This window comes from Zonotrichia albicollis, chromosome 11 (assembly GCF_047830755.1).
Source record: "Zonotrichia albicollis isolate bZonAlb1 chromosome 11, bZonAlb1.hap1, whole genome shotgun sequence".
NCBI classification, from domain to species: domain Eukaryota; kingdom Metazoa; phylum Chordata; class Aves; order Passeriformes; family Passerellidae; genus Zonotrichia; species Zonotrichia albicollis.
The window spans coordinates 719,372-740,775 of record NC_133829.1 but is presented as its reverse complement, the minus strand read 5'-3'; the positions used below and the strand labels follow the sequence as shown (position 1 = coordinate 740,775).

At 54.2% G+C, this 21,404-nt stretch overlaps 2 protein-coding genes and 1 non-coding gene across 3 annotated transcripts in view; 1 reads left to right on the top strand and 2 right to left on the bottom strand.

The window, feature by feature from the left end:
• Window positions 1–767: 767 nt before the first annotated feature.
• Window positions 768–15,778, bottom strand: MORF4L1 (mortality factor 4 like 1). The gene is made up of 13 exons (XM_074549064.1): window positions 15,587–15,778; window positions 13,776–13,822; window positions 11,780–11,847; window positions 9,591–9,677; window positions 9,359–9,439; window positions 7,620–7,682; window positions 5,334–5,359; window positions 4,674–4,762; window positions 4,469–4,570; window positions 4,141–4,229; window positions 2,906–3,078; window positions 2,501–2,585; window positions 768–1,423 (listed from the first exon to the last, which is right to left on the bottom strand). Exons 1-13 carry the CDS (start codon window positions 15,624–15,626, stop codon window positions 1,339–1,341), a joined length of 1,035 nt encoding a protein of 344 aa, XP_074405165.1. The 5' UTR covers window positions 15,627–15,778; the 3' UTR covers window positions 768–1,338.
• A 114-nt stretch (window positions 15,779–15,892) lies between these two features.
• TRNAK-CUU (transfer RNA lysine (anticodon CUU)) lies at window positions 15,893–15,965 on the bottom strand. Its single transcript has one exon. It is a non-coding gene; the product is annotated as a tRNA-Lys (tRNA).
• A 1,267-nt stretch (window positions 15,966–17,232) lies between these two features.
• Window positions 17,233–21,404, top strand: part of ADAMTS7 (ADAM metallopeptidase with thrombospondin type 1 motif 7) — a 34,143-nt gene continuing 29,971 nt past the window's right edge. Inside the window, exons 1-3 of the mRNA XM_074549043.1 lie at window positions 17,233–17,379; window positions 18,286–18,626; window positions 19,527–19,698. Of these exons, the coding sequence (XP_074405144.1) occupies window positions 17,286–17,379; window positions 18,286–18,626; window positions 19,527–19,698 (607 nt within the window). The 5' untranslated portion in view covers window positions 17,233–17,285. The remainder of the gene's footprint in view (window positions 17,380–18,285; window positions 18,627–19,526; window positions 19,699–21,404) is intronic.

The following is a 21,404-nucleotide window of genomic DNA, read 5'->3' as shown; positions in this document are numbered from 1 at the left end:
AACATGATCCTGGCTCCGGGTAATGGCCAGGATAAATACTGAGAAGCGGCTAATTAACAAGGCTGAGGCGAGCAGGCAGTGACTGGAGCAGCAGAGGAGCAGAGGAGCACCCACCTTCCCCCACTGTCCAGCCCAGCCTGGCACTGGGTGCTGGGCAGGGAACCCACAGTGCCCCTTTCCCTACTCCCTGCCTGCCCTGACCAGAATTCCGAGCAGGAACCCGCCTCCGAAGGGCCACAGCTGCTCCCAGCCCTGCCTCAGTTCCCATGGCAACTTCCCCTCACCCCAATGCTCAATATCGTCCTTTTTCCATGGAACAGCAGATCCTGCTGCTTTTTCAAACAGCTCCTATCCAATGGACCATCCCCTCCCCAGCACCACGGGAGGGCACCAGGGTGGGACACGACCCTGCTGGGCTCCCGTCCAGGGAATGTGCTCACACCTTCCCTGAGCCCGGGCAGCCCAGCCCACCCTCACCCCCGTGCTGGGGACACGGGTGGGACCCTCCTGCCCCTCAGCCCCTGCAGGACGGGCTCAGTCCCACCCAGAGCAGCCCTGGCACACCATGGGTCCCAGCTCCCTGGCCACTGTGGCTTCCTGCAGCAACATCTGTGATTAAAACCTGCTATTTTGCCTGCAAAGAGCAGCTACTCAGAGCCAAGTCATGCAATGCCTTTAAGAGATCCAAACCCCTCATTCCCTTGCTCAGCCTGGCCAGGACACTCACACGGCAGAGACCGATGCAAACACAAACACCAGAAACCACATTTGAAATTAAAAAAGTTTATTTGCAGATCTGTAAAACAGCTCTGCCAAAGACCAACATTTCCAAACACTACGAGATGAGAATGCATTTTCCTATCATTAGAATATAAAAAAAAGTCACAGTCCTTCAACTACCCCATGAAAAGCAGACATTTATGAACCAAACACTGAACTTTCAACACCAAAAAGTCACTGGGGTGAGAGAGACAGTCAATAGCACCGAGACAGGTGACACAGCCCTCGTGGTCTGTCATTACTATGGAATAAAGCAGGTTAGTGAGGCTGAGCCTCTGGGGAGAGCAGCCCTACGAGCACTGAGTCCAGACAATGACACACCAGAACACATTCCTTTACATCCCAGCGATGCACACACCGAGCCAGAAACACCATGGAGCTCCCACTGTGGGACAAGAGATTCCACTGCAGAACAAGGAATCCTCCGGACTCACGTGGCAGCTGCACTTCACACACACAACTTGAACCACTCTATGTTTACAGGAGCTGTGTGACGGGGAGGTGAAGGACAGGATGCAGGAGTGGACATGGTGCAGGCTCCAAGCCTTGCTCCGTGGGTTACACCGCTTTCCGGTGGTACTCCGGAGGGGCCACCTCGTAGTCACTGGCACTGAACAACGCAGAGGAATTCTTCGCTAAATATCTACAAAAACAAACAACAACATTGCATTGCTGCTTGCCCAAATCCTCTGTGGTTCAGTGAATGCCCAGACACACAACAGGGTTTGAGAATCTCAGCCAAAAAACCCATTCCAAAGGAGCTGCCAAGCACCTCTGGCTCCAGGTGAGCTCTGGCAGCTCAGGATGAACAGGATGAAGGTGTTGGTATTTGAGGTTCAGGCAGCTGCTGTTCCAAGAATCGATTTGGTACTGCTCTACTCAAAGGAGCAGGGACAGATCAGGACACCAGGAAGCTCTGTCTGCACAAACAGGGACCCTCGAGGGCTGAGTGAAGGATGGCAAAACAAGGAATGGCCAAAAGTAAAGGTTGTGTGCCATTAATTCTCATGGGATGGGTTCAGGATTTCTGCTCACTGGGTTCACATTTCTACCTCACAGCCAGAGCTCTCCAGCACCTGCATTTACCCCAGACTGCCCCAAAGGACCAGGGCTATCCCTGGGCAGGTTTTCCCTGGCCACCAGGCTGATTCCTCTCAAGCCCTGCTGCAGAGCTGTCCTGGATTTACTGAGGCTTTTCCTTCAGCTTCCAATAGCTCCTAATCACAGAATCACTGAATGATTTGGGTTGGAAGGGACCTTAAAGCTCACCTCATTTCACACTGAAGTGTTTTATTATTATAAGGATGTTTTCCTCCTGAACATCCCACGGCTACAGGGAACCATAGCACACTAAAGCTCTGGTGACAGTCTGTCCCAGAAATAACATTCCTAAAGTTCATCACTTTTTAAACATTTGCTCAATTGTTGTTGAGTAACTGTTGTGTAATTTAATAGCTTGCTGGAATTATCATCTGCTTTCTTTAGCAGCTATAAATAAATGTTGAAGCATTTATTTTGCAACAAGGAGCAGATGGGACAGGGTAGGAGTGCAGATTAACAGGACCAGAGAAGTGGAGTCTGAGAGGCTTCACTGCAGCCATGGGGAAGATCTCACACACAGGCCCCAGTTACACAACAATTCATGAGAAGGGGCAGCCTCACAGCAGCCTGAGCTCCCTGACCTCTCTCTTTGTTGCTGGAAGACCTCACAAGTACTCACTTTAAGAAGTCATGCAAGTAGTTCAAGAGCAAAGCCAGACTCTTCTCATCCAGGGGCGTGTAGGCCAGCATGGCTCCGATCCGCACTGCCCGAAGCAAGGACACTTGTCACAAACACTGCTTCAAGTCACTGTGTAAGCCCACAGCCTTACAGCAGCACAGGAAAGCAGCCCAGGAATCTATTCCAATATACACAATTTCACCCAAACCAACCAGACTTGAAAAATTCATTCCCATCTCAAACCTGCAATGGCTCTGAGCCTTTTGGGTGCACGGATAGAGAGTGAACCCACCCTTAGGGAATGAACCCCCCCTTCAGAGCTGCCTGTCGCAGGCTCCAGAGGGGGAAACAAGCACCTGACCCCCTCCCCGTGCTGTCCACCCCCCCTGCCCAGGTGGCACTCACCAAAGAGCCTCAGGAGGTGTGGGGCCCCGTACACCTGGGACATGGGGGCGTCGGGGTGATCCGCCAGGATCTCGGCGTACTGGGGCCTCTCGAACTTGTACAGCAGCTGGGTGCCCAGCATGACATTGAAATACTCCTTGATGCCAGCCACCACCTCGTTGACAGCATACTCCCTGGGGACAGAGAGCTCTGCAAGGCCTGCTCCAAGGAACAGGGACTGCTCCAGGGTGAGGCTTGGCTTGGGGAGACCACCAAAATCAGGATGGTCTTTCACATCTTGCAAGGAAGTTTGTCTGGAGACCTTAACATCTACAGCCACAGGGAGGGATGCAATCCCAGACCTTCCCTGCTTCCCTGGAAAATGGGCTGTTCTGAACACAGCCAGGATGTAGGCAAACCAAGAGGAGCAGAGATGGACTTGGAGCAGCCCTTCTGAAAGCACAGGCAGCACTGGGGACATTCAGCAGCTTTCTCTGTCACCCAAAGCTCATCCCAGCTCGCAGCAAGTTCAAAGGACAATACTGAATTAATTACACTGAGCAGGGGGACAGTCCCCTGGTATTTCAGGCACCTGCTCCCTTCCTCCCAGGCCTCTCCTGCCAGATTCCTGCAGGCTCCAACCTCACCCTGCCTGCACAGGACCTGGCAGTGAGAGAGGAGCACAGCCCTTACCCCGCCCTGGAACAAATTTAGAACAGGCATCAGGACAATTACATCAGAGCAGGTTAAAACACCCTGACAAGTCAATAACCTGCTTCCTCTTGAATGGAAGAAAATTACTTCCCTTTCTGTTCTCCCTTTCAAACAGGAAAGCCTCCTGCAGAGTAAACACACCTTGTTTTGCTCAGGGCTGATTGCTGGCTAATTACAAACAATAATTGGCTTTGCCCATCTGAGTATTTACAAATCCTCTGCACCTCCCTGGCCCCTGGCTCTGTGAGGGAGCCCTGGGGCCCTGAGCTCACCCCACATGGCTTCTCTGGGAAGTTTCATCAGCTTCCTTCAGGAAAAGGCTTAGGGCAAGCGGGGAAGCAGAACTCATATCCAGAAAGCAGACATGCAGTTTGGAATTACTCCCTCAGGATTTCTGAGCACCACTATCACCCTGCGCTTGGAACAGGGCATTGGACATGGGGCTGGGTCAGGTTTCACAGCCTTATTCTATTTTCCATGGAATCCAAGTCCAACAACAAGAGCCAAGGAGGTGTTTAGTGCTGGCAGTGAGCACTACTCACTTGTTATCAGTATTTCCTCGGGATTTTTTGTAGTTTGCATAATCCTCTAAAATGGAGTCCACATTCTTCTTGGCAGGGAGGTAGAAGAGCTACAAATGCAAAACAGAATACAAGTTTGTCTCATTCTTGCAGACATTTGTACCTGGAAGCTGAACTGAAACCCTTTCTCACCAGGACATGTCTAGGATGAAATCAGCAGGTTAAGATGGTGCAGGTTAGGAAAGAGTTACTCTTACTCCAAGAGTTTAATTGGGCATTAAAAAACCCAACCAAGCTGGGCATCCTGGGATAGTGGAAGGTGTCCCCCAGAGCTGGGCAGGATTTGTACCTGTTTCTGCCTGGTGATCAAGTCCCAGTCATCCACCAGCCATGGCTTCAGCTCTTCAGGGATCTTCACCTTCACTTCAACTCTGTTCATAAACGTCTCCTCCTGAGAACAGCCAAGCCAGACTAATTACTCTCAGGTACTAATTGGGAGCACAGCACCTTCTGTTTTCCACCAAAATCCCTGGGAGGGAATGGAAAATACTCACACTTTCAACAGTTGGATCCACCCGAGCCCTCTTCTTCCTGGGAGGCTGGGGAGTCTCACTGGTGCTGCTCCCCTCCCCAATGCCTGGAGCTGTGCACAGCACACACAGCAGCACAGAAAACAGCAGGCAACATTTAGGGCAAGGATTTCAAAGTAAGGCTCAGATTTTTCTCAGGTCACCTTTGCTCCTGTTGGGTTTTTTTTTGTTGTTGTTTTAAATATTACTTCCGTTCTGGGAGTCCCCCGTTTGTGCCAGTTTAAACTGCTGCACTGGCACTTATCTGAGGGAGGTTCCTGCACTAGAAGCACACCAGTCTGTCATGTTTTGGGGGAGCATTTTTGGAGCCAGCAGCTCAGCTTTGCAGCTGTGTAATGTCTCCATCTCATTAAGAAAACCTAAGTTGGAGTTAGGAAATTATTTCAGCAGATCAGCTTCGCTTTGCAATTGCAAGAGCCCAAAATCCTGACAGACTGGAACGAGTACAAAATGTACCAAGCGGAAAAGTGTGAACCTTCCCCTTCCTGAGCAGGGAGAGCCCCAGGAGCCCAGGAGGGACAGCACAAGGTGTCAGGGAATTATTGGGGCAGGCTGCAGGTCTTATTTCAGCTACAAACCCTTCACTAGAGAGACCCACTCAGATGCAAAATAAAACACACTTACTTTTCTGCTTGTTCTTTTTTGTTTTCCTGCAAGAAGAACACAAATTAGTGCACATGTCAAGGGACTGGTACTTAAGGAAGCCACAGCAGAAAGCCAGAAAATGTTTCAAGCACTGAGAGCAATCCTCAGGGGCCTGGGCAGTATTTAGCTAAGGACACACAGAGGAAACACAAGCTACAGCTTGCTACAGAGCTATGGTACCACAAGATTCCTCATGGAACAGGTTAGAATTCACTATTTTTGGGAAGTTTTGTCCTTCCCAAGTGCTCTTGGAGAACTACAAGAGGTTTGTGGCCGTTTTATTTCAGAGAATATGGCACAAGGAAACAGAAGTGCTGGCAATTCCCAGAAAAATCTAACTAAACTGAATTAACTTCCAGTAAAAGATTGAAAAAAATCTCCAGCTTTACCATAGCTGCAGCAGAAGGCACTTTGTCTATTTACTACCCATTTTCAGCAAGTTTTAGCTGGAGTACCATGATTTATTCTCAGTTTGCTCCCTGCCAAGAGCAGCCTGGATTCACTGCTCAAAAACTGGGCACTGGGTGGGTAAAACTGCACCAGGCCAACACTGATCCCTCAGAAATTCAGCACTCCCTCAGTGACTCTTGTTTTCAGGCTCTGGACTGGGTTTATCAAGGCCAGGAAACAGGCAGAGCTCTGAGGAAGGGCTGGAGATAGGGAGAATAAAGGGTTGGTTTAAAGGCAAAGCAGCTGAAATGAGGCTGAAACTGTGGGCAGGATAAAGCTCATCCCTCAGAGGGAACAATAAGTCACCAACAGTGGGCTGGTGCATTGAAGACAAAGGATTTTCTTCCAAACCCAAAAATGAGGAACAGGGAGCCCTTCCCAGGATTAATTCACAAGATAAAAATCAGGTTAACCATTAGAACAGAAGCAGAGTTTTTAAAAACTCCATTTAGGTAATTTACAACCAGATGTTATTCCCTAATTTGTTACTCAGTGCCATTTCTTCCCTCCAGAACACTTGGTTACCCCTTCCTATTTTTCAAGCACCCATTAACTCTGTTTCCTGAATTTTAGGCCCATGAAATGTAGAATAAACTTTTGGAAGCTGAGATTCAGCTGAGCTACATTTAACAGAGTCAGAAGGTGTTGCACAGGCAGCCTGCTTTAACTACACATTTTCTCCTGCTACAGCTTCCAGTTACCAGAAGATGAGCAATTATTTTAAACCCAAACCTGCACTTCATACATATTTCTATCTGATCACAGATTGCTTCACAGCTTTTGGAACCAGTTGCTGCAGTTTGCAGAACAGTTACCCTGAACAGACTCAAACAAAGGCACAGCACGAGGAGCAGGCTCTGAGCTCTCCCTTCCAACGCCAGCACTGCTCCCCAGGCCCCTGAAAACTCCTCGGCGCTGCTTTCCAGGAGCTGCAGGCTCTAGAAGGATGCAGGGCTGAAAGCCTGGAGCCAGCTGGGCACAGGGAGTGTCCTCCCACTGCACCCAGCCCCACCACAAAGTGCAGGGCAGAGGAGCTGCAGATGGGCTTTCAACAGCCCCAAACAGGGCCCTGCTGCCAAAGCAGCCCAGGACAGCCACGGGCCCCCAGGGCCTGCCCAGAAACCTGGGGAGAACCCAGGGGAGAATCCAGGACAGCCACGGGACCCCAAGGCCTGCCCAGAACCTGGGGGAGAATCCAGGGGAGCCAAGGCCTCCCAGGGCCTGCCCAAAACCCCAGGCAGAACCCAGGGGAGAACCCAGGGCCTACCCAGAACCCAGGGAGAACCCCAGGGGAACACAAGGGGAACCCAGAGCCTGCCCAGAACCCAGGGGAGAGGAAAGGTGGGCCCCAAGGCCTGCCCAAAACCCAGGAGAAAACCCAGGGCCTGCCCAGAACCCAAGGGAGCCAAGGGCACCCAGGGCCTGCCCAGAACTCAGGGGAGAGGAAAGAGGGGCCCCAGGAGAGCTGAGGGCTCCCAGGGCCTGCCCAAAACCCAGGAGAGAACCCAGGGGAGCTGATGGCTCCCAGGGCCTGCCCAGAACCCAACCAAGAAACCAGGAAAGAACCCAGGAGAGAGGCACACTGGGCCCCAGACAGCTGAGGGCTCCCAGGGCCTGCCCAGGGCCCCAGACAGCTGAGGGCTCCCAGGGCCTGCCCAGAACCCAACAACAAAAGCAGGAAAGAACCCAGGAGAGAGGAAAGCTGGGCCCCAGGACAGTTGAGGGCTCCCAGGGCCTGCCCAGCAGCCAGGGAAGAAGCAGGAGGTGGCCCCGGGCTGGCAGCCCTGCGTGGCAGCTGCCCCAGGCCTCACTCACCGTGTGGAGATGGCCGGGGTCTCCAGGCAGCACACGGTGTGGGCTCCATCCCGCCGGAAAAACCTGGGGACAGGGCACACACAGCTCGTGGGCAGCCCCACACAGCCCTCCTGCAGCTCAGCACACTGAGCACTGCTGGGACACGCTGTGCTTACACTGGTACCACCACTGCCTGCTTAGCAGGGGAATACATCTCAGATGTATTAATGTATTAATATAATCAATGTATTAATATAAACCACCTTTCCCTCAGATCCTCCAGGAGTGTCACAAAAGGTGGCTCACAGAGATGGACAGCGTCACCCTTTTAGAACAGTTTTTCCCCTCCCACCACCAGTATTTCGTGTGTCTGCAATGAGCTCTGATGTACAAGGGGACAACCCCGAGGCTGGATTTTGAAAGTGTATTTTGGGAAGCACTAGTCTGCAGTGCAATCAACACACACTCACGGCTGAGTCAAACTCACACCCACCATCAGCTCCCTCCCACCACTCACATGGGAGACACCCAGCTGCAACAGCCCCTTCAACAGCCAAATCAGTGCTGGTCATCATTCAGACCTGTTTTAATTAGGTTTTAATGACACTTATCGTTATCAGCTGCCTACAGAGTTGGGCTGGGCTTTGTCTGACCCCAGGTGAGGACAGCAGTGAGTGAGTGGTTCCTGTGCAGGCTGCTCCTGAGCTGGCGGGACTCAGCTGGAGCTCAGCACCTGGGCACAGGGGAGCAGCCAGCCAGGGGATCCAGGGGGACCCAGCAGATCCACTGATTCCCCCTTCCCCAGAGCAGGAGCCGGCTACAGCCAGCCCTGGCCAGGTTTTGGCCCGTCCCAAAGTGAAACTGCCCCAGGACCCACAGCAAACCCCAACTCCCTGTCCCCAGCCGTGCTGCACTCCTCAAAGCCATGACTCACATTCCACACCTAACCTGCCCCTGAGTGAGCCCTGCACCCTGAGGCTGCTGCCAAATCCACCTCTGAAGAACTGGTGGCATTTCAGCAGCTTGTGACAGCTGGGATCACAAATGAAGTTAGGGATTCAAAACAGCCCATTAGCAAGGGCCGTGTTCATCATTAAATGAAACCCTGCCCAAACTGAAGATGACAAATGAGCAGAGCTGGACAGATTGTCTGCAAATCTACCATAAAATCTCTCCTGAATCACCAAAAGGAGGGAGTGAAGGAAATCTGACAGTCACAGCTCAAATTAAGTTTTTCTAGTAGATGCCTGAGCTTGCTTCCGGTATCTCAGGATGCAGGCCCATTTTTAATTGTGTATTTACTGGTTAGTTTTGTCAAAACCAGCCAAAGAAAGGCTCTTTAAATGCAGTTTTGACAGCTGCACCATGGCAGAAGGCAAGGCATTGTGAGGATTTTATCCCAAAGTGCTCGGAAGAGCTGGGAAATTCTATAGAGAGACTGATTTTACTGAGATACACAGGACTTACGAGGATTCACCACTTTTTGAGTGTCAGGCCACCAACAATAGACTGCAAAAAAATGCAGAGTGTGTCTGCTCAGCACCTCAATTCAACATTAACTGTGCACCATCTAAAAGGCATTTTAAATGAAATACTTTAACAAAGGCCTTTTTGGTGCCATTAAAGTGCTTTTGCACAGGCTGTGCCACAAGAGATGGAGTTGAGCTGCAGAGCCACTAAAACTGATGAGCCAAAGTCTGGGAGGTGTTTTGGGCAGGGTTGGGGGTGGGTTTTTTATTTTTAAATAAAAAGAATCTTACACTTCAACATTCTTCTGCTGCAGACCAGAAGTCTTCTTGCCTGGAGCAGCTCCTCTCATCTTCCCCTCTGCATACTGTTCCCTTTAAACAGAGCGTATTCAGAAGTAAGATTTTGGTGGGAAAAGAAGCTTCTTTGGTTTTGGTTTGAAAGTCAGTAGCTTCCCCTGATAGCTGTGGATGGAAGCTCTGTTGAACAACCATTCCCTGACAATCCTCCTTCCCCACTACTCACTGGTTGGCCTTCTGGAGTTCTTTTTGTTTCTGCAGGTTGGTATCCACGTATTTGAGCACTCTGCTTTCTGGAACCCATTCATCCCAGCTGGAAAAAGCCCAGAGAGAAATAAATCATCACTCAAAGCCCTCCCGTGATTGCCTTCTACACACAACAGTCAATTAAAAGCTTCACAGAATTTGGGACTAAACTCTGCTTTGTGTCAAGTCATGGACTGGCACAGCTCAAGGCCAAAGGCACCAAACGTTCCCCACTGACTGGAGCTGGAATGATTTATCCAGGGAAGCGCAACCCTCTGGCGTTTCCAGCCTCCCAAACTTGAGGGATGGGCAGTTTAGTAGGGAGAGAACAATCTCATTCAAAAGAAGCATCACAGGGGAAAAAAAGTTACTCTATGCTTACAAAATTATGGGGTATCTGTAGCCACAGTATATTACTGAGAAAGTCTCCTTTATCTATTCCAACATTTTATAGGTTAACAAATTCAGGATAGGATCTTACTGTAAGGAGAAGAGCTCTGATTTCTGTCTGTGAAGGGAACCAAGATGATATGAATATTTGCAGAATCTGAACGATTTAAGAGAACAGGTGTTGGGGAAATTGCCATTACAGCAGGAATTCCACTTCAACACAGAGTGCCTCAGCTGAGCAATCTGACAACTTCTCTCAAACAAAACACATTAAAAGTGGCCGAGGTATTCCAAAGCACATCAGTTAAGGCTCTTTATGAAGAGTGCTGTGCCAGCTTTCAGCAGCTGCCACTCTTGGAGCAGCACGTGGCCAAACCAATATTGCTGCAGGAGCACCAGGACCTCCGAGGGTGGAGAGAAGGCAAGGGCAGCAGCTGCAGGCTGCAGAGACAGCTCCAGCTGTGCCCAACGCCTCTGGGGGTCAGGCAGGGCTCTGCTCAGCTGTCTAAGCACTTATCCCACTCCTGCCTGTCCAGCTGCAAGGGACCTTCCAGATGTGCTGTGTGCCCAGGTGACACCTCTGTGCCCCACGGTGACAGAGCTTTGTGCTACCCTGACTCTGGATACTGGCAAAATCATTCCAAGCCAGGCCCTGACAGCTGCAGATGAAGGCTCTGCTGCCCTGGCTCTGGCAGCAACGCCACTTTTAATGTCCTTAATTGGAGCTCGAAGGCAAAAATGAAAACTCAAACAGCACAAGCAAGAAAAGCGGGATCAGGACAGCAGCTCTGCCCCTCCATGGCACTAACAAGGGAAGGAAGGGCCACACTGATGCTGCCTCATTAAGGGGAGCCAGCACACAGTGATTGTGCCCCTGTAAGTGCTGTGTTTACACTGGGCCATCCCCTGGCCCTCTGGCAGCAGGGAGAGCGGATGCAATTAAAAGTCACATCTAAAACAGGAGCTTCAGCTTTTAGTCACATCATAGAGATCCAGACTGCTGTGACTAAGAGTCCTCAGCACCAAAATCAAACCAAACAGGAAACTGCCCTCTGAGACTTCTGGGTCTGAAGAGCTGAGGTGTTTAATCACCTAGAAAAAAACCTCCATTTCCTAAATTCAAACTGAGGGGCAGAAAACAACTCAAAAAAAGGGAGAAAAGTACATCAATACAACAACCTCATGGAAGCTTTCACCTCTAATGGGCTCAACATCTATCCCACAGAGGTGCCTGTAGCCCTCAGCCATCCCCCACCTGGAACCCTGCCAGTTTTGCAGGAGGAAAAAGCATCTGTATGTTTACTTTAATCTGAGAGGCTGGAGCTGGAACACAGGCTGCACCTGCTGCTAAGCCAGCCCTCAGCAAGCTGTGCTCCAAAATCCCCTGAACACTGGGGTAAGAGGCAGGGGTCTGAGCGGTTCTGCCCCACCTCAGCAGGAGCTGCCCTTCCTCCCAAGGCATAACCAGGAAGTTTTCATAGCAGAGGTTTCTGCCAGGGAGGAACTCCAGTGTTTCCCACCCTGAACAACCAGAATGTCCCAGAGCATTCCCAGCAGCCTCTGACAGCTCTGCAGGAAATGGCCAGTTTGGCAACGTTCTCTGTGTTCCATAAATCAGGTATTAAATCAGCAGCTCGGGTATTAAATCACTCTGGTCAGCCCCAGAGGATCTGCCAGCTGCAGGGACATGGCAGGGCTGCTGCACCCAGCCCACACTCAGACAAAGCATCTCCCTGGAAAGGAAAAAAAAATCCTGCTTTTATTCCATGCACTACTTACTTTTTATTCCAACCACTGTAGTGGATAAAGTATTTCACTTGCTTGTCCTTTATGGCAACCTTTACACACTGGAACAGAGAAGAAAGGTCAGTCAGTCCCAGGGAAAACAGGGGGAGCTCAGGGAATTTTGCTGCTTTAGCTTGCAGTTTTCCCTGCACAAATCAAATCCACCAACTCAACACTTCCTCCAGGAAGTTCAAGTCCTGTTCTGGAGGCGCTGAGATTCAGCTGCCACTGCCCCCTGAGCAGTGACAGAATGAGGCTGCTGTAAAACCTGCAGGGCTCCAGATCTGAGTCTCTGCAAAAGGGGCTCTTCTTCCACTGAAGTAAAAACTGCTCCCAAAATTACATTTGGTATTTGCCTGGCACACAGAGCCACCTCCAAGCGTTTGAGAGGGCAGAACCTTTGGCTATACAACGTTTTCCCAACACCACACCGGGCTGTCCCCACTTCAACTACAAAACATTGCCAGAGAGGAACGTCCTGTTTCAGGAAACAGCTGCAAAATGCCACACATGGAACTTAAACCCAGCCAGGACTGAGGTCCTGCTGCTCCTGCTGCAGCACTGCTTGTTCTGACAGCCTGGAGCTAACCCAGCCACACACAGCCTGTGCCTGCCCCTGCTTGTCCTGCAGAATAAAGGGCTGAGCACCAAGCAAAAGATGACTCAAATACAGTTCTGCAGCAAAACATTTTCCCTGCTGGGGGTTGGAAGGGCCTGAAGTGAATCTCCTTCAACTCTGCACGGCAGAGAGGCACAAACAGCTCCTGTTTGCCACGAGCCCTCACAAAGAGCTGCTCTGACCACCTTGCTGTGGCACACCAAGGATGTGGTCAGGAACAAAACAACTGCTGGACTGAGAACCACGGGAGAAAAACAGATCAAAGGAGCAGGAAGAAAGCCAAGGTTGTTATTCATTAATACTGACAAAGCAGCTTTTAAAATTAAACCCTTAAAATAAACAAGCCAAACCTTTTTAAAATGAAACTTCAAGCTCATTGTGCCAGTGCAGGGACTCAGAAGGATGCACTCAGTACAAAGAGGCAGCCAAAAGCCACTTGTGAGCTGGGAGATCCCCTGAGCACCCAGCTGGCACAGCCTGCCCTGCAGCACCCATTCCACTCTGGGAAAGGAGGGCAAGCACAGCTGCTGAGTGGCACACGGTCATTTCCTCAAAACCAGGAGCCTCCATCACCCTCCTGTCTGCAGCCCCGGCACAACAGCTCCCAACAAAAGGTGGGAATTGTCCCACGTTCCCACAGCCTCACCCTCCTGTTCCACAGGCAGCAAGGAGCAGAGCAGGAGCCCTAAGGTGGGAAAGGTTTGGAGCAGCCCAAACCCTCTCAGGGCTCTGGGTGAGATTTTACCATTACAGATCTTTGTCCTGAAGAGAGAAATTGAGTGTTGCTCCTGCCTCCCTGTGTTAACACGCACGGACACCAAATCCTGAAGGATTGAAATCCCTGTCTGAGGCACCCCAGGAACTTCTGCACACCTTCCAACCCACACAGCTCCAAGAGCCCTTTCCTTCCCTTCCAGAGGGAGTGGAAGCACTCAGACACTGAGGCAGCAGGGGCACAAATCTGCAGTGCAGGCTCCTGTGGTTCAAAAGCCAGAACTGGAAAGCAGAACTGGGGCTGCCCCTTCCTTTGTCACTGCAGTGCAGCCCCTCCTGGGCGCTGAGGAAGACCATGGGCTGTACTCAGCCCCCTCCCCCTGAGCAGCTCAGGCACCAAATCGTGCAGGCACAAAGTGCTCTGGGATATTTGCAGTGTTCTGGGATGTTCCAACAGCCTCTGGGAGCTTCCCAGAATAGCTGCACGGTGCCACTGGGCTTCCTGAAATTGTTCTGGAATGGAGCCCCAGGGCCTGACATTGATTTCAGGCAGGTTTTTGTTAATTTTAGTTGCAGCCCTTGGTCCCACCTAGAGGTACAGCAGACAGAAACACGTCCTTGTTTTCCTGGGCAGCAGCAGCAGCCACACACACCCACCTTGGCTTCATAAAGGAGAGGTCCATGGAAACAAAGCACTCGCTCACCTGCAAGGGAAGCACAGAGACAGCTCAGAGGGCCACCAGGAACAGCACAGGGCAGCCAGGGAGGGCTCTGAGGCACAAACTGACTGCAGAAGCAAATTCCCTCTCCCACCAAAGGGATCAGAGCTGAGATCGTTTGGAGCCCCGAGCAGAGATCCCTGAGGATCCCAGGAGCAGCTGCACACACACAAAGCAATAGTGCTGGTGCCTTTGGCAGCAAACCCCACAAACGTGGCAGCAAACCCCACATCCCTGCCCCTCCCTGGCGTGCCCAGATCTCCTGCCCAGGCTCAGGTCAGGCTGCAGCCCCCACAGCAGGCTGGGCTCAGCCACAGGCAGGCAGAGCTGCCCCTCTGGGGCGTTTCTGATGCAGGGCACTCCCCTAACATCCCACCTCTGCCCCTGAAGCTCCTGGCACCTCAAAGCCACTGTCACCTGTGTCCCTTTCCTGCAGGAAGGGCAGCATGTGGCATTCCCAGCTTGGGGAATCAGGAAGGAAAACCCGCATGCTGCTTCTCCACCCAGCCTGTGGGACAGGGCAGCAGCAGAATCCCCTCACTCTGGGGTTTGGAGCAGGATGAGATTGTCCTTCTGCCTGGCTTTATCTCCTCCTGGCCAAGCCTCATTGCGTGGTTCCACTGTGGGATTTGCAGGGTACATAACACAGGATATCTGAGGGCACGCATTCCCTGCTGGAAGCTGCAGTGCCTCCCGGTTTTGGGAAATGAGCTGTGAAATGCTTCTGTGTCTCAACAAAGAGAAAGGCTCAGAAGGGCTCTCCCGGAAGTGCTCACACTGATGCATCACACAGGCAGTACTTTTATTTATTTAAAATGTCCCTACAGACGGGGCTGACAATCAGAGGTGACATTTCCACCCTCATTGTCACAGTGCGGGTGGCAGACACGCCCCTGCCTCAGGGCTGTGCAGGGTTTTCCAGGAGAGATGCCCACGGTTACTGAGGAACACTCATTTTTAAAAAGCACACGAATGATTTGCAGAAAGGGCTCTTTGTCTCCATGATAACCCGGCAGGCTCCTGCTCCCTCAACAAGGGCTGTTCCCTGGATGCACACCCTGTTCCTTACACCAAAGCCCATCCCATCCCGCCCCTGCCATGGCAGGGACACCTTCCACTGTCCCAGGTGCTCCAAGCCCTTCCAGCCTGGCCTGGGACATTCCAGGGATGGGGCATCCATCTTACACCGTATTGCTATTGTTATTTATCCTACCTGTATTGCTCTCAGCCGCAACCATTACATAAAAATCAAAATAAACACAGAATAAGCCTCCTGAAAGCCCGATCATCCTCATTCACCCAAGCCCCGGTGCTCTGCGGCAGATGTGGATTCCAGCTGTGCTGGAATCCAGCGCTGCCTCCATGAATCCTCCTGCGCGGGGCTCCCTTCCGGGGACAATAAATAATCATTTTTCAAAGGCATTGAAACCAAACCCCCAACAAACCAGAGGGATTTCAGCAGTTTTAATGCCAAGGAACATCCGCGCAGGAAAACGAAGCATATTTAGAATAACGGGGTGGGAAGGGCCCGCGTGTTCCTGGAAGGAAAGAGGAGGGCCGGGAGCAGACAAAGCCTGCAGGAACCCATCTTTCCCACCTATCGGCACCTGCCGGGGGCCGAGCCGGGAGCGCGGGGAGCGGATCCCGAGCCCCGGGGCCGGAGCCGAGCCCCCCGCGCCGGGCGCGGCCCGCGATCCGCGGCACCCCCGGCCCGCCCGCGCCGCGGCCCCGAGCCCGGCCCGCACTCACCCTCCTGGAACTTGGGCTTGGGGTCCTGCTTGGGCGCCATTTATAAGGGCCGGTCCCTCCTCCGGCCGCTCCCCGCGGGGCCCCGGCGCTGCCCGGCCCGGCCCCGGCGCTGCCCGGCCCGGCCCCGCCGCGCAGCCGCCGCTCGGGCATGCCGGGACATGGAGTCCGCGGGCTCCGCGCCCGCTCCGCCCCTCTCGGCGGGCGGGGGCGGCTTGGCTGCTGAGTGCTGGGTGCGTGCGCCGTGAGGAGCCACGCCGGGCGGAAAAAAAATAATAAAATCCGAGAAAAAACAGGAAAATGCATGCTCGCCCAACGTGGGGCTCGAACCCACGACCCTGGGATTAAGAGTCCCATGCTCTACCGACTGAGCTAGCCGGGCGCCACGCGCGCTCAGTGGCCGCTACGGGTCTCGGCAGCAGCCCCGCCGGCCCTGGCCATTCCCTGCTCCGGCCGCCAGAGGGCGCGCGTTCCGGCTGATCTGCATATTTAACAATATCGTCTAATTAAACATCATCGCAAACGTCTGCTAATTATCCCCTAATCAAACATTATCCCTTCATCCTGGCAGGTACGGAGAGACCGGAGATACGGCCGTCATGGGAAAGCTGTGGGCTGCCGGGGCCGCGAGCAGTGTCCGAGAGGGTAATTCATAGAGCCCAGTAACCCCGGCTGTTTGCTCCCGGTGCGCTTCAGCCTGAGAGAAAATAAAAGGAGACAGCGACGGGAAGCCTCGGCCGAGGAAAGGAGGGACGTGGCAGCATCAGCCAAGCACCGCTTTTCATTTGTAATCGAAAATTCACTGAATTTTTGTGATTTTTTAATCGCGATCCTCACGACGGGGCAGACGAAGCAATGCTGCAAGGGAACGCCAGAGGGCGCCATGGGCCACACCGGTAACGCGTAACATAAGCCCCGCCCCTTAATGTGCATAACCCCGCCCCTAATGTACATAATCCTGCTCTAATATGCATAACCCCGCCCATCTGGCATGCATTGATGCCTTGAGAGGCTGCCTGGAACAGAGGTGGGCAGAGTTAAAGAATAAAGTAAGGATTTATTAAAAGGCCTTCACAGGGCACACCTTGGGCAGTAAAAGAGCCTGGCTGTGGCTACACCCAAGTTGGACTCCAGGTCACAAGTTTTCACACTGTCATAAATTTTGGTCCATTTCCATATTGGAGTTAATTGTCCAATTGTAGCTCCAGGTTATGCAGTCCCACCCTCCCAGTTTGCTCTCCTCAAATTCAGTGTTATTTTACACTTTTTGGCCCTGAAGCTGCAGCGGTGTCCTTTGTTCTGGGGCTGGAAAAGAATTGTTTTATATGACTGAGCTATGAGGAGAATTGCTAACACTTTATATGAAGTTCTGAGTTATAAACTAACGCGGTACAGAATGTGAAAGCCAAAACTTAAGGCATCAGTATAACCCCGCCCCCTGATGTACATAATCCCGCCCCCTAATATACATAACCACGCCTGGCTGATGTGCATAACCACGCCCCTAATCCGCACAACCCCGTCCATCTGGTGTGTGTAGCCCCGCCCCCTGTTGTGCATAGCCCCGCCCCCTGTTGTACATAGCCCCGCCCCTGTTGTGTATAACCCCGCCCCCTGTTGTGCATAGCCCCGCCCCCTGTTGTGTGTAGCCCCGCCCCCGCGGAGCCGCCCCGCCCCGCGGAGCCCCCAGCCCGCCGCAGCCATGGCGGCCCCGGCCGCGCTGCGCCCGCTCCTGCCCCTCGTCCCCGTGGCCGCTGCGCTGGCGCTGGCCGCGGGCGGGGGCACCGCGGGGACAGGTCCGAGGGGACGGCACGGCGGGGACCGCGGGAGAGCCGCGCGAGGGTCCGCGGGGATGGGGGCGCGATGTCCGTGGGGAGCGGGGGGACCGCGGGATGAGCGAGGGGTGTCCGCGGGGATGAGCGGTTTGAGCGCCGGGTGCCCGCGGGATTGTCCATGGGAATGAGCGGGATTAGCGCCGGGCGTCCGCGGGGATGAGCGGTTTGAGAGCCGGGTGTCCGCGGGATGAGCGGGGATGGGCTCTGGGTGTCCGCGGGGATGAGCGGGAATGGGCTCTGGGTGTCCGCGGGATTGTCCGCAGGGATGGTTACCGGGTGTCCGCGGGATTGTCCGCAGGGATGGTTACCGGGTGTCCGCGGGGTTGTCCCGGGATGCTCGCGATCCGGACAGCCCGGTGCCCCCGCCGCTGCCGCGCCCCGTGCCCGCGGGCCGGGCACGCTCGGAGCCCGCAGCCAGCCCCGGTCCCTTCCCGGCTCCCCGCGGCCACCGAGCCCCGCCCGGGGAGGCTCCGGGGCGCTTCGTGCCCGCGGGTGCTTTGCCCCCAGAGACGGCGGGTCCCAACGCCGCCTCAAAGCGGGGATTGCATTTTTCGGGAGTTTTTCCGTTGTTTGTTCCGTGGTTATTTTACTGGCAGCCGGAGTTGAACAGCGGAGTTAAGCGGGGCCAGGCGGGGCAGGGCTCCGGAGCTGCCTGACTCCCCTCGCCCGGCCGGCCGGCCCCTAACCCCGACCCTAACGCTGTCCCCGGCGGACCCCAGCGCTGGCCCCGGGGGCAGCAGGGCAGTCCCTGCTGTCCCCGCTCCGTCCTAGCGGGCACATCCCGCTGCTGTCCATCCAGCGGGTGGAAAGGGTGTGAGAGGAAAGGTGCGGGACCCTGCAGGTAAGCGCTGCACCCCCTCTCCCCAGAGCCGCGCTCCGGCAGCGACATCGTCCATCCCATCAAGGTCGACGAGAGCGGAGCCTTCCTGTCCTACGACTTGTCGCACCGGGCCCTCCACCGGAGGTCTCCTGCCTCCAGGAGCCAGCTCCCCGCCTTCTACGAGCTGCAGTACAGGGGGCAAGCCCTGAAATTCAACCTGAGCCTCAACAGGCACCTGCTGGCCCCGGGCTTTGTCAGCGAGCGGCGTTTCGGCGGCATCGCGGGCGCCAAGATCCAGCCGCGCTCCTACAACCCGTGCCACATGATCGGGGAGGTGCGGGGCCCGCGGCAGGCGGGGCTGGCTGCCCTCAGCACCTGCGACGGCCTGGTGAGTACAGCCCCGCTCCGCAGCAGCCCTGGGCCGTAAGGGAACGGCAGGAGCCGGGCGGAACTCTTGTTTCTGCCAAAAGTGACGCCAAAACTCCCAGCAGCAGAGTCAGCATCTCATCGTGCACGTCTGGTGGGCTGACTGTGAATTTCCCATGGATTGCAGTGGTTTGGGAGCTCTGCGGGGCTGGGTTTACTTGTTTGTGTCCCAATTCCCAAAAGGAGCAATTCCCTGCCTTGTGCTGCCTGAGTGGGATCGTGAGGAGCACACCTGGGAGCGAGGGGCTGGGAGCTGCAGGTGTGATAGCACAGCTCCTGGGCAGCAAAGCTGTTTCCTCAACTCTCCACTGTTTGTATTTCCTGTATTTCCTCCAGTGACCTGGAGGAGGTTGGGGGAAAGGGTTTAGAGCCTCCTGTGTGTTTGCAGAAATGTTCCATGTACCTGGTAGGGCAGTGCTCATGTTCATATCATTCACTTTGGCGGGAGCTTAACTCCATCAGATCCTCCATGGCTTCCCACTGCCAGAGGGCAGGGGTGAATGGGACACTGGGGACAATCCTTCCCTGGGAGGGTGGGCTGGGGCTGGGATGGAATTCCCAGAGCAGCTGGGGCTGCCCCTGGATCCCTGGCAGTGCCCAAGGCCAGGCTGGACCCTGGGGCTGGAGCAGCCTGGGGTGGTGGGAGGTGTCCCTGCCATGGCAGCGGTGGCACTGGATGGGATTTGAGGTCCCTTCCCACCCCAACCATTCCAAGGTCCCTTGATTCCCCAGGCATTCCAAGGTCCTTTGATTCCATTGATTCCTTGATTCCCCAGCCATTCCAAGGTCCTGTGATCAGTGCCAGGTTCCACCTGGGCTGCAGGCGGCAGCCTCACGGTGGCACTTTGTGTCTCCCTGGCAGAAAGGAGTGTTTCAGCTCATGGACGAGGACTATTTCATCGAGCCCGTGTCCAGCAGCCCCCGGGAGGAGGGAGCAGCCCAGCCCCACAGGATCTACAAGCGCCAGGTGCCCGAGGCCAGGGCTGGGCAGGGCAGGAGCCCCCCGGCCCCGCGGGAGCCCTGCGGCGTGCCAGGTACTGTCCCCTGCTCCGTGTCACCAGTGGGGCTGCACCCCAGGCCTGTGGGCTCATCTGCTGCCCCCGGGGGAATGTGGAGACAGAGCTTTTGCCTTCATTTACACCAAAACTTTGGTTGTGACCTGCCAGGGCATTGGACTTTGGGGTAGAACTCCTCACTGCCCTGAGAGTTCCCACTGTGGGCAGAGTGCTGTGGGTCCCTCCCTGTGCGCTGCAGATGGATAAACTCCCAAATCCAACATTTCGCGTGCAGAGGAATTCAGTGCATTTCCAGAAGCTCATGGGCACTTTGTTCCCTGATGAAGCTGCAGTGCATTACGTGCTGCACGTTTTCTGGAGCTCTCTGCTTCCCCAAACCGGGGTTTGCTTCTGTAACAGGGTTATCTTCAGGCATTCTTCTGATAATCAAATTAATTATTTAATCTGTGGTAATAATCTTAATGGCTTCTTCTAGGCTTTGAAGTCTGTTCTTGAGTCAAGTCCATTCTGGACTTTGAAGTCTATTATTGACCATTAATTTCTCTGGGTGTACCATGGCCTGTGTGTAATTCACGTGGCTCTCTGTAATCAACACCAGTGGAGTGGATGCTGTGCATGCCCTGCAGGGGAATCCCAAAGGAGTCCCAGAGTCTGTAGGATTTTAGTGACTGCCATCCTCATGCTGAGCTCTGCTGTGTTGCTGTTCCCTGTGCCCAGGACAGGCAGGTGCTGCTGGTGTTGCTTAACTCTGTCAGTGCCCAGGGCTGCCTGATGCTCACTGGGTGGTGTTGGGCAGGGATCATACCAAGGGAAATGCCCAAGGATGCCCTGATGCTCGCTGGGTGGTGTTGGGCAGGGATCATACCAAGGGAAATGCCCAGGGATGTCAGTGCCCAAAGATGCCCTGATGCTCACTAAGATGCCCTGATGCTCACTAAGTGGTGTTGGGCAGGGATCATGCCAAGGGAAAATGCCCAAGGATGCCCGGATGCTTATTGGATGGTGTTGGGCAGGGATCATACCAAGGGAAATGCCCAGGGATGTCAGTGCCCAAGGATGCCCTGATGCTCACTGGGTGGTGTTGGGCAGGTATCATACCAAGGGAAATGCCCAAGGATGCCCTGATGCTCACTGGGTGGTGTTGGGCAGGGATCATGCCAAGGGAAATGCCCAAGGATGCCCTGATGCTCACTGGGTGGTGTTGGGCAGGGATCATACCAAGGGAAATGCCCAAGGATGCCCTGATGCTCACTGGGTGGTGTTGGGCAGGGATCATACCAAGGGAAATGCCCAAGGATGCCCTGATGCTCACTGGGTGGTGTTGGGCAGGGATCATGCCAAGGGAAAATGCCCAAGGATGCCCTGATGCTCGCTGGGTGGTGTTGGGCAGGGATCATGCCAAGGGAAATGCCCAAGGATGCCCTGATGCTCACTGGGTGGTGTTGGGCAGGGATCATGCCAAGGGAAATGCCCCCAGCCCTGCAGCAGCCTCACATCTCAGCCGGGAGCTCAGCACTAAGGACACAATGGGAAGGAGCTCCAAGGAAGCTGAGGCCATTAAACTTGTCACAGTGGCGTTAGCAGTTCATCAGGAGGTGCAGATAGCTGGGATTTCTCAGGCTGGGGCTGAAACGCCCTTTCACAGCACGCTGCTGCTCAGCGCAGCCCAGGAAGTGTGGGAGTCCATTGTTAGGGGAGCCACGAAAGCGATTCCCACTGTGTGG